Raw genomic sequence first — 12,545 nt, 5'->3', positions numbered from 1 at the left:
GCGAAATTGAAAAATTCAAACAATATTTAAATCATAAAGTTGACTATCACAAAATGACATATTTTTACTTGTCACCTTTTAGAACTGGGCAATTGATATATACATAATTTGAATAATTGTTTTATAATAACGAATAATGTTGGATCGAATTAGAACACAATTTACAAATTGCAAAATTAATATTTGTGGTAGTGTAACATTTTTTGTAATCATATTTCACATGGAAGATTTTGTGAATATACATTTGATACATGGTAAGTATTAACGTGCCTTAATTTAATAAAGATGTATGAATGCATCAAGCACCTCAAAATATTAATATTAAATAGTTGCCTAAGTTAATAATAATGACACTCAAGCGTTAATATTTTATCATATTTAAGAAAATACAGATGATTCTAAGCGACACACAGAATATGATTGTAAGGAATTATACAAGTGTGCAAAAAATTACACGTGCAGCACCCTAACGTGATAGAAGTGAAACTTTAAAAAATGAATAAGAGACATTCAATGTAAGAGACAGAGAGGAAGCATCTCAAAAGAAACGCAACAATATAAAATTCGCATAAAAAATATACTATTTATTCAATACTTACACCGTCATTGATTGGTGTTTCAATTGGTAGTACTGATATTAATATATAGCTAAAATATGATATAAATGTCTGTGCTTCGATATTTTCTAGATGATGAGAAAAAATTGCATCTATTGTATAAGTTACTTATATATATTGTACTTTCATTGTCCGCCTCTGTAGTGTAATGGTCAGCACGATCGGCTACCGTTCTGGAGGTCCCGGGTTCGATTCCCAGGAGGGTCAAATAAATATTAGTGATTTTTTCACTGTAATATTTATTCAATATTACCCTGGACTGGTACCTGAAGCGGAGGGCTGATCACCTTTCCTTCGTGTGTCAACGATCAAGATAACACTGTGTTCATATGAAGCAGTGCCCTATGCACCATTAGGGTGCGGATAAGGGTTTTTATTATTATTATTCATACAATATATACATGTTTTAAAAATCAAAATACTATATGGATGTTCCATGGGCATCTATATGTATAAAAGTGTGCATAGGGCACCGTCTCAAAGCAATGCAGCTTTAATTCGATCTTCAACTACACGAAGGCAAAGTGATAAGGAGAATAAGAGCAATGGCTAGGAGCCTCATAGTTGCATACTCGTACTCATACTAGCTTGTGTATGGTAATGTGCACGAGTCCCGTGAGGTCCATGTTACAAAGTGTACAATGTAATCACTTAAACCAGTGATAGCCTAGACATCACACTCCCAATTTAAAAAAAACTTCTTTGCCTCTGCCAAAACATCTATGAAGGTGGGACTGACCGGAGCATTTCGTCGTAACATAACATCGTAACATCGCTCGCGGCGAGCATCACTGAGCATCCGAAACTATGGACGGAGCGCTCGGCTCGCTGTACTGACTGCCTGAATGCTCGCATCGTAACGTGTTACGATACGACAAAATGCTCCGGTCAGTCTCCACCATAATATATATTATAGATACATGTTTATTCGTAGAACAAATCAATGTTGTGTGTTGAAATTAATACAAACAAAATAAAATAAGCATTATAGTGGCCCACTATGTTATGATTATAATGGAGTTTAAAAAACATGAAGTTAGAACATCTTAGAGAGTGAATGTGAATGGGTTTTGGCACTGCCCAGTGCAGGATAGGAATAGATATGTATAATGCACAAGTAGGATGATGCGCTGTGTACTTACGTTCTTGGTCCGATCCATCCTCAGACTTGGCGTCATCTCGACTCTTCATGAACGGGAAACGCCTGCTGAATGACAAGGTCTTCTTTTTTCGTTCTAACGTTGACTGTTGCTGCAATAAGAATTTTCAAAATTAGCAGCCTTTACACGGACGCGCTTCACCATGCGCCTGCGTCACCACTCGGGATTCTATTCTAACCTGACGATGCACAGGGTGCTGCATAAAAATTAAATTGATGCAGTTATAACTTCAATCACATGAAGCCGGAGTAATATATATTCAATTTAGCGGAATGCAGATGGTATATCTGAAAAAGCTCAGGTTTAGGAGCACTATTGCTATATGGGCAAGAAAATGAAGGAGTAATATTTAGCCCTGTATAAATAGAAAAGGAGAATGGCAGCATTGTGAATTGAGTTGTAACTTATAACACAATAAATGGAAAATTAAAAATAATTTTTCATACATTTATAAATCTATCAGCCAGCGATGTTATTTAGATTTAATAAATTTATAATTTATATATCGGTTTTGAAAAATGAAAGCGACTACGACAGTTTAGCGTGATTGAATTTACGCGCAACATATTCACGCACCGATCAAGAGCACCGATCCGAAAAAATATGGACAAAAGCACATGCCAATCCAAGGCAATACTCGTTTTAAAATGCTAACTGACGTGCCGTACGGTAACATTCTGTGTAATTCCGTGTAGTGGACAAACGCCCATAGGCTATAAAACTTAAAAAGTTGAAGTCTAAGTAGAGTGACAATGGGCGGTGTTGCATAAGCCGTAGCTATATTTCAGAGTCACTTGGACGTTAGGCAAATCAAAAAAAAAAACGGTAAGAACACGTCTATTCAAAATTAAAGGGAGGAACCATAATTCCCTTATAAGTCATTATAATTTTTTGTCAGCCTTTTCAATTCAATTCAATTCAATTTATTCAATAATTAATTGAATTGAATTGAAAAGGCATTACAAACTAACATTTAAGGCGTATTACCTTATTAATCGTTATAATTTTTTGTCAGCCTTTTCAATTAAATTTATTCAATAATTAATATATACATTACAAACTAACATTTAAGGCGTATTGCCTTATTAATCATTATAATTTTTTGTCAGCCTTTTCAATTCAATTTATTCAATAATTAATATACATTACAAACTTACATTTAAGGCGTATACATTAACAAAACAAATTAAAAAGTAAGCAAGAAGACTCTTGTTAAATGTGTAGAAGAATCCCGCTTCGGAAAACTCCTTCGGACACATGGAACAGATCAAAATGCTTATTCTTGTTCTTCATGCTTATTCCCACCTGAGTAGGTTGGCCCTGGAACTTGACTTGCCGATCGCGCGCTCTCTGTTTCCTCTCCCACCGCCTCTTGGAGGGGACTATTCCTATGACCTCGGAATCCGAGGTTCCGTCTCCCGCCAGCCTTCTGAAAATTGTCACACATCAGAACTTACAGAATCATTAAACAGCATAACCTGAATTTCTACGGGTCATGGAGAAAATTGAGAATACCTCTTAACTAACTAACTAACCATCACGCCGCTTTCCGCAGGGGTAGGCAGAGAGAATGGAACGCCACACCACTCTGTCTTTGCAAACATTCTTCGCCTCTTCCACGTGCATCTCCTCATACATACCCGCCGATTGTTACGACTCTTACGTTTTAAATATATATTACCTCTACGTTTTAAAATACCTCTTATGTTTCAAAATTAGATAAAACTCTACTTGTGAATGTCATGAGACGAGACGTCATCACAAGATGTCTCTCATTTAGTGTGAGTATGTCCGATTTTTAAAAAAGAAAGATTAAAATTGGAAACAGAATGTGCAAAAGAAGGTATGCAGTTGACAAAACTGATGAGGCAATAGGATGTGAAGATCAAATGGATGCAAATGATCAGATTTAGTGGTGTCTTATTTAGAAAATATGACAAGATGAATAAGACAAATAAATGAGCTATGTCAAAAATCTTGATTGATATAAGATATTCAATCCATTGTGTCTATGTTGTATTGTTTTTAGGGATCAACCTTATTCATGTATTATTAACTATACATATCCACTATCATTTTTAAGACATATAAACGAAATGTGCTATAAATTCTTGGACATAATAGGCAAGGAGAATTTTTTAAGGCAACTAATACATTTTTTTTTGTTGACTGATTAACTTTATGCGAAGAATATTTATGCAGGTCTAGGCAACATTGTTGCAAAGAATGGTTACCTGGCCTGCCACCATTCATCGTCGGAGGCATTGGTTACGTGGAGTATGTCTCCGTATCTGAACGGGAGCCCTCGGGAAGGGAGTCCATCATCTCTTATAGGGTCGTAGTCAAATAGTGCTCTGGAAGATAAAACGCAAACATGTACAATTATTTTTTTACAAATACGACAAACGTTTCTAAATATTTTCATGAAACAATTTATTGTTATTTATTTTTTCGGCATTCACTTTGTGGTAAGACATGATTAAATTATAAATAAAACACTTGGTTTTTACCACTTGAGTATTATATTGTAACGACTAGTTTCGGAAACTACAGATGCTTCCATCAATATACTTTATAAAAAGTCAAATTCAAACCCGTAGATGGAAGCATTTGCAGCTTCCGAAACTAGACGTATCAATATAATACTCAAGTGGTAAAAAATAAGTGTTTTATTTTTGACTTAAACAATTTATCATTGATATCCTGGCTTAAATAAAAATTAGAGAGAGTGGTTCCACTGTAGCACTAAGTCGCTGTTTAGAGCGGCTGCAGACAAAGCAAAAATTGTCAACCTCTTAAGTGGAGGGGCACAGTAAGAAAAAATTGCTTACTATGGGTATCAAAATGTTTATCGGTAACAACACAACTAACATGTCTATTAACAATACCAAATAGCTCTTTGTAGCATTATTGTAGTTTTCGTGCCAATTTCACTACAGCAAAAGTACACCAATAGCAACAGCAATTCATAAATTTCACTATTTTAAAGGTGACTTTGTAATAAATTGTCATCATAGCTCACCTAACATAAAGTGTTTTCTTTTGTGACGTTCTAAGAAGTGTGTGGTGTTGCTTTAAGTCGTTAATTCGTGCTTCAAATCTGTTGTACTCCTGTGGACTATATACTACTGTGAGGGTCACATGCTGGCCCGTTCCCTGAAAAAAACATTTAATAAATTATATTTTTATATGAGAAACAATTTTTTTGGAATTTATTAATTCAGTCACATCATTTTACTACTTCACAAACTGCACTGGTCACGCTTTCCCAAAAGGGTAGAGTATAAATTCTGCTTATATATAAATCAATGCGTAATACGGCTTCAAAGCATCTAAAATAGCTGTGTATTCCAAGATAATCAACTGATAGATGTCTACCAATTAGCAACCAACTTGCAAACATGCTTTGCTGTTAAATTTGTCAGGCCCGATGGAATGGAATGCTCCTGTACCAATGTAGTTTATGTGAAAGTGAGAAAAAACTAAAAAATGTAATAATTTATACCTTTCATTGTGTCACTTTTACAGATTACTTAAAGCACCCTAGGTGAAGTGTTTTACAGATATTACACTATATAAATTATCCATAATTATTATTAACATTATAATTACTAGGGCCGGTTGATGAGTTTGACACACAACATAGGCTAAATTTTCAAAATTCACTATTTTTCTATAAAAATGTCAAAAAATTGATAGCGGAATATATATTTTAACATGGTTTAACATTAACACACTATGGACGGGAAAGGTATTTCTACCCGTTCGGTCGATTGATGCATAAGGACGGGAAGGGTATTTTTACCTTATGCGCCAGCCTCATTTCAAAGTCAGAAAAGAAGGAATTACATATTTGATGTTTTTATATGAATATTATGTACCAATCTCTTCATTAAGGCCTTGACTATACGGACATAATTATCAAATCCCGTCGCCAGCGGTCCGCAGGTGTAAAAAACACCCTTCCGAAATTAAAAATGTCTAAAATGAGTAGCATCTCACCTTGAGGGCCTGCGCGGCCTGCTCGTGGGTGGCCCCGCGCAGGTCGGTGGAGTTGACCTTGAGCAGCTTGTCCCCGCGCCGCAGCGCCCCGCCCTTCTCGGCGGGCCCTCCGGCCAGCAGGAAGGACACGAAGATGCCCTCGCCGTCCTCGCCCCCCACGATGTTGAAGCCCAGCCCGTTGGGCCCCTTCTCCAGCTCCACCACGCGCACGGGCTCCTCCACCGCCGCGCCCCCGTCCACCGTGTGCAGCGCCAGCGACGATGCCCGCGCCGAGTCTGCAAAATTAACACATTAATAACAAGTAAAAAGCAGAAGTAATGTAGCATTTGCACAAGGACAATAGCGATGCCAGTACACAGACATTTCAATGATAAAATCAATTCCGAGATGTTCCATTCACACACAAGCCAGTAGCGTTGGCAATTAGACTACATATTCAAACATTTAGACAGAGGCATTAGATGTTGCTAACGTGAATATAATTTAAAGCAGCAGGCACCTCCTTAGTTACTTACAAACATTTATCAAGAAACAAGATTCTTTACTCTTTATTATCATGTCACCGCGACCATGTCAGGTCTATTGTGACTTAGGAGAGTTAGATTAAGTTTTAAATCAATTTAGAAATAGCGCTGTATAATGTAGTAGCCAAACATAACATGAGAGTTGGCGTAATGGAGACACACTCCGCGCAGGAGTGAACTAGGTGTTACATATAAAGGGTGATTTTTTAGTAGCTTTGGTTTTTTTTTTTAAAAAAACACATAAAATTCAGAGAAATGCATGAAATCTTTATTTGAATCGATAGTACGGTCCATATAACTTAATGTTTGAAGATTATTTCATTCAAATGTTGACCGCGGCTGCGCCTCAAATGGTCCATCCGCTTATTCCAATTTTGGCATACACTTTCCAACACACCCTTTATAACTAACTTACACATATATAATACTTACGTGATGGTGAATGCGTAGTGGAGGAGAGCAGGGTTGGCGTCGGGGTAGGTTGGACCACCAGCAGCACCCGTTCTCTTGTGGCTTTGAGGGCACTCACCGCTTCTTCGTGGGTTACATTTTCTAAATACATATCGCCATTCTGTAAACAATAAATCATTCGTGATTAGCTGCTATTAGAGTGCTAGGAATCAATGTATCGACCCTGGTATACTTTGCCAAAAGTGCGGCCATTGATATATCGTAATTGACGCCAGTGTATTTTGACGGATGAGTTGGAAGATTGTGCCACAGCCTGCACATTTTCAAAGTTCTGATTCGTCACATGAGTTCACAAATAAATAAGTTTTAGGAATTTTCAGTGAAAAAATGAAACACATTTTTTGTAAAAACCTATTGTTTTCGCCCTTACAACGTCGTATTCGTCAAATAGTGATGTTGAAAGGGATTACCAAACATCGCATGAAAATTATTGTCATACTAAAAGGAATGATAGTGACAATGCAATTAGAATGTATACCAATTGAAGGATGCGCATCGATAGTGAAAACTGCGAGGTCGAGCCAATTTCACACGACCTTTATATTCTTATGAATGAAAATTTTCTATTTTTCTCTCAAGTTACATTTATTTTAAATAATCTAGGTATGCTTCTTACAAAATGCTGTTTTATTTGAGTAGTTTCATATGTTTTCCACTAATAACAGAATAAAATATAAATATAGGTCAATATTTGAGAAAAATGTTGTTAATTTTGTACACACTTAATGAGAAGGACATTTAACCTTTTCATAGCCGCAAATAAATTACGCCGCAGTGCTCAACAGGCCAAGTATTTTTTTGAAAAAAAAAAGTTGTCTAAAGATTTTTTTTTTTGTTGTTTTTATTGAATTATAATTTACTTACCAAATATTATATCCCGCATCGATTGTTAGAGTTTTATTCTTGAAGTTAAACCAGTTTCAAATTTTCAGGGTTGTCACACTAAGTCGCACACGCAAGTTTTTATTAAATTTAATATTAACACACAACTATTATTTATCAATGGAATATTTTAAAATAATAAGAAAAACACAAAAAAATTGAGCAAAATAAAAACCCCTGGCGTTCAAAACAATCGATTAAAATAATCAATATTTCAAGTGGTTTGAGTGGTAGCCCTAATGACATCTGTCAACTGTCAGCTGAAAGTGATACCGATAAATCACTTAAAAGTATTTAAAAACTTTATAAAATATTTTGTGACAACTTCAACTGATGGCAATGTATGTTCCGTTTTTGACAGATTGTCAATATGAGTTAAAACTGCGGAGTAATACGTCATCAAAAGTACTGACGAGATATCTCGTCTCTGGCCATACGGGCACTCCGCCATTTGCCGAGATATCTCGTCTCTGGCAACCATCGGGTTAAGCAACAAAATACACCAAATTTCCTTGTTCTCAGTGATGAAAGAGGACTTACCACGGTATTCTTAACAGCGAGCAGCTTGTCCCCCACGCGCAGCCTGCCGTCCTGGTGCGCGGCACCGCCCGCCATGATCTTAGTGACGTAGATGCCATTGTCCCCGGGGATGTGCTGGTTGCCCACGCCGCCCGCGATGCTGAAGCCGAGCCCCGCGCCGCCCTTCACCAGCTCGTACTCCAGGCTGGCGCCCCCCGCCGCCGCCTCCGCGCCCTCGGCCCCCATGCGGCGACACACTCGCTGCACACGGTGACAAACCATTAGTCAACAGTAAAGGGAATCATTTTTTTTTCTTTTTCTTTTTGATATAGATGAAGATTTTTGAATTATTAACCTAACCTAACATCCAAGTGACTGAAATGTAGCTAAGGCTTATGCAACACCGCTTATCATGACCCTACTTAGGCTTGAACTTTATAAGTTTTCATATTATTTTTTGACATCTCATCAAAGATGAAGAAGAATATGGAAGTCTGGGCATTTACGGGGCTTACGACCGTCATAGGCTGGTTTAAGTGATCACTTTACACACGTGTAACATTCACCAATTCTACCCATTATTGACAACCACACTACTCAAATTCTTGGAAGTTCTATATATATGAACCAATTTAGAAACCTTGTTCATGAATAACTAAAACTTCACTAGAGACATCTATTGGTGAGATTAAATCTAAATTAATTAATTTAAATCTCACCAATAGATGTCTCTAGTGAAGTTTTAGTTATTCATGAACAAGGTTTCTAAATTGGTTCATATATATAGAACTTCCAAGAATTTGAGTAGTGTGGTTGTCAATAATGGGTAGAATTGGTGAATGTTACACGTGTGTAAAGTGATCACTTAAACCAGCCTATGACGGTCGTAAGCCCCGTAAATGCCCAGACTTCCATATTCTTCTTCATCTTTGATGAGATGTCAAAAAATAATATGAAAATAACTCCTGTAATTGGAGATAATCCAGATTTTGTGAACAAGTATTTGGACACACTCAAAATGTTGTTTATAAGTTTTATTGCCTATAACTACTCTTATTATTACCTGGACTGGTCACCTTGCCTTCATGTAAGTAATGATAAAGATATACACTGCGTCAATACGATACAGTGTCCTATGCACCATTGGGGGTGGATAAGGGTTAGAAGAAGAATCATAGGATAACCAGCCTGATCATTCTTCTTCATCTCTATGTTGAGATGTCAAATAGAAAATAACTCATCTATATATTGATTTGTCGTAGAACTCCATATTTATATTTTTTTAATATTAAAATGAAACACTGATTTGAGTCTACTGTCTAAGTTGTATATTTTTTTATTAAAAAATATTAAAATAAAAATTTGTGACAATTGTTTCGCCTTGTTAGGGCATAAACTAGTACAGTAAACGAGCGGAGCCTATAGAAATGATATTGAGAGAAAAAATTATTAAGAGATTTTTTTTACAGTAAATAATATTAGCCTCAAAAAAACAAATCCTCTTCAGGAAATAAATGCCTTTGGGGAGCTATAATTTTTAAAACACATGTAGCTAATAATTATATGGAATGAACCCTTGACACATTGACACACAATACATTTAATTTACATGACTATCTGACAAAGATATAGCACTTTAAAATTGTCTTCTGAAAGGTAGCCATTGCCACAGATGATACTATAATATTAATTATAATTCATATTTGTATACCAAATATTCATAAATCAAAAACTGTCTATTTGTATTAGAAATATTTTATTATTTTTCATCAATTGACTTTATAATCTAAGCATATCAATTATGTGTTGAACAAAATATATCAGCTACGATTTGAGAAAATACAAAGATTAAAATTTCGTCTTGTCAAATAAGTTTTTCTATTGTCCCCAAGGAGACAAGATAATTTTGTAACTATTGAATAAATACCACTACAACCTCTTCCTATAGCACAAATTACCTTCTATTGTATTTTTAGATAAATTTGTGGCATTTTCATTTTTTTAAATAATACTGTCTTTTAATTCTCCTTAAATAAAGTATAAACTAGAGTATTCTTTGGAATTCGGAAACGAGGAAAAATAAGTAAATTTCGAATACTTACTGTAACAACTTTGTTTTTTTTTTTACACAATTTGAAAAAAGTTATATAAATATGTATATTTACATTTAAAAAATACACATGTTTATACCATCAATAGAGAATAATTTATTTTTTGACATCTCATCAAAGATGAAGAAGAATATGGAAGTCTGGGCATTTACGGGGCTGAGATGATCTTTGATGAGATGTCAAAAAATAATATGAAAATAACTCCTGTAATTGGAGATAATCCAGATTTTGTGAACAAGTATTTGGACACACTCAAAATGTTGTAGAGAATAATTTAATGCAGAACTTTCAAATATATTTCTTTTATTGAGATTTTATCTCATATTATAATAGAAATGTAAAATTTAATAACGTATGTGGATGATGACATTTACTCATCAATTCATGTTTCATTGTCAAAAAAAATATTTGGATAGAAATTTTGGAATTTTCAAATTAATGGAAAGATTTGAGTGAATATAAATAAACATATTTTTATATTAAGTGATTTTAAATAAATATTTCTTTTATTAAAATTGTTAATGTGAAGACCGACATCGACACAATGCAAAGAAAATATGAATAAAAAAATCGATCAGCATTGAAAATTCATGGATAGTAATGAAGAACAGATGTTGATGGTTTACTTATGTAAAACGCGTGATGTAAGCGTGAAATGACAAATTCCTTCACATTGCATTTATATTAATAATGGGCCACTTAGGCCTATGAAAATAGAATGAAATTGAAATATATGTGTACGTAATCTCTTATTCTCTTTGAAAGTAAATAAAGAAAATGATTAAAGGTATGAAAGTTCATACCTGTTAAAGTATCTGTCAAAAACCTTTTAAAAAAAAAACTTTGTAACTGTTTCGTTTTCAAAAGCACTTTAAAAAGCATTTGTAAATTGTATCCTATTTTAATTTAAAAAAAAAAACACAAAAAATATATTTAATAAATAGTTATTCAAATAACAAGAAAACACGTAAATAAACACAACAATCAACTAGTAAGCATCACGACAAAAATCTAAACAAGTAAGTTAGTGAAGTAAAGAGTGGAATACATTAGTGCGGTGGACATTCAACAAGCGAAGGCTACAAGTATTAACAGCATGCAAGGCAACCATCACCTCGTGCGATTCGGGACGGGCATCGGACATAACACAAAGTCCGCACCGCACAATGGGACACAATCAACATGAGGAATGGTACAAATGAGAAAGCTTCGCACGAAAGCCAATTTAAGAGGGGGGAGCGCCATCCACTAAAAAAACCAGGTAAATAATTAGTACATCATAAACACTGTACGAGAATTTTTCTACAAACATGACAACAATATATAATATATAATTATAGCATCTTAACACTCTAGTGACGGTAACGTAGCTGTAAAGTTTACCAGGGTGAGAGACAGATTGCCCGTTCACGTTACTCGACTATCCTAGACTAGTGGGACGGAAATCAGCTTTAGATAATTTCGCATCAGGGCGTACTAGAATAATGCTCTAAATATCTATCTCTATCGCTTACTTAAAACAATAAGCGATACAGGTAAATGTAGCCATTTGCTGACTCAGCGGCCAGCGCAATCGGTCTAATGTACCGAAATAAAATCAACAGGTATTGAAATCGGAGTAACGCGAGAAAGGGTAACCGTCTAACAGCGGACTGGGAAAACGCCGAGCTATGTTATACACAAAGCGCTAAGACTCGGATTCGAGGGTATCTACGATCGTTAATCAAAAGCTACGGAGTTACAAAAGTTTGACCTACGACGGACAAGGGAAGGCGAACGAACCAGTGTGACTGCGGTCCCCGCCCGCTTGAGGGCGTCCACGGCCTCGGCGTGGGTCACGTTGACCACGGGGGTTTGGTTGACCCGGAGGATGACGTCGTTGATGCGCAGGGAGCTGCCGGCCGCGGCGCCGCCCGGGATGAGCTTGGTCACGTAGATGCGCGTGTCCCCCGCCAGATGGGGGTTGTCCGTGCCGCCCGCGATGCTGAAGCCCAGCCCCGCGCCGCCGCTCCGGCTCAAGGCCACCGTCTCATACTTCCAGCCCTCTTCTTCCTCTTCGCTGGCTTCCGTACCGCCATTCACCTGCTTCCGGAGTCAGTAATACTTGCGGGTCAGTAAAGGTCCGCGCCCAACCGTGTCCCGATACATACACAAGACCGTACATAAGGTTGCTGCGCTTTTTCGAAACACACTACTTTTTTCCAGTAGCTTCTCTCAACTCGCCAAAAAAGAAACAGAAACCTTGTGTACAGTTGTGTG

At 36.3% G+C, this 12,545-nt stretch overlaps 1 protein-coding gene across 10 annotated transcripts in view; it reads right to left on the bottom strand.

Moving 5' to 3' along the window:
* Window positions 1–12,545, bottom strand: part of dlg1 (MAGUK family member discs large 1) — a 115,216-nt gene that overhangs the window by 9,167 nt on the left and 93,504 nt on the right. For 4 of the 10 annotated variants that reach the window (XR_015838974.1, XM_088275220.1, XM_088275221.1 and 1 more), the window contains 8 exons: window positions 12,069–12,371; window positions 8,197–8,436; window positions 6,736–6,874; window positions 5,780–6,054; window positions 4,800–4,933; window positions 4,012–4,131; window positions 3,083–3,206; window positions 1,760–1,868 (listed from right to left, as the gene is read on the bottom strand). Coding sequence is in view for 9 of the 10 variants with exons in the window: in XM_088275220.1 (XP_088131346.1) it covers window positions 1,760–1,868; window positions 3,083–3,206; window positions 4,012–4,131; window positions 4,800–4,933; window positions 5,780–6,054; window positions 6,736–6,874; window positions 8,197–8,436; window positions 12,069–12,371 (1,444 nt within the window). In the remaining variant the exon portion in view is untranslated. The remainder of the gene's footprint in view (window positions 1–1,759; window positions 1,869–3,082; window positions 3,207–4,011; window positions 4,132–4,799; window positions 4,934–5,779; window positions 6,055–6,735; window positions 6,875–8,196; window positions 8,437–12,068; window positions 12,372–12,545) is intronic. The other 6 variants (XM_088275223.1, XM_088275226.1, XM_088275224.1 and 3 more) reach the window with 3 other exon arrangements.

Source organism: Brachycentrus maculatus, unplaced genomic scaffold (assembly GCF_059751285.1).
Source record: "Brachycentrus maculatus isolate JH-2025_06_01 unplaced genomic scaffold, ASM5975128v1 h1tg000823l, whole genome shotgun sequence".
Classification (NCBI taxonomy): Eukaryota; Metazoa; Arthropoda; class Insecta; order Trichoptera; family Brachycentridae; genus Brachycentrus; species Brachycentrus maculatus.
This window is presented reverse-complemented; position numbering and strand designations above follow the sequence as displayed.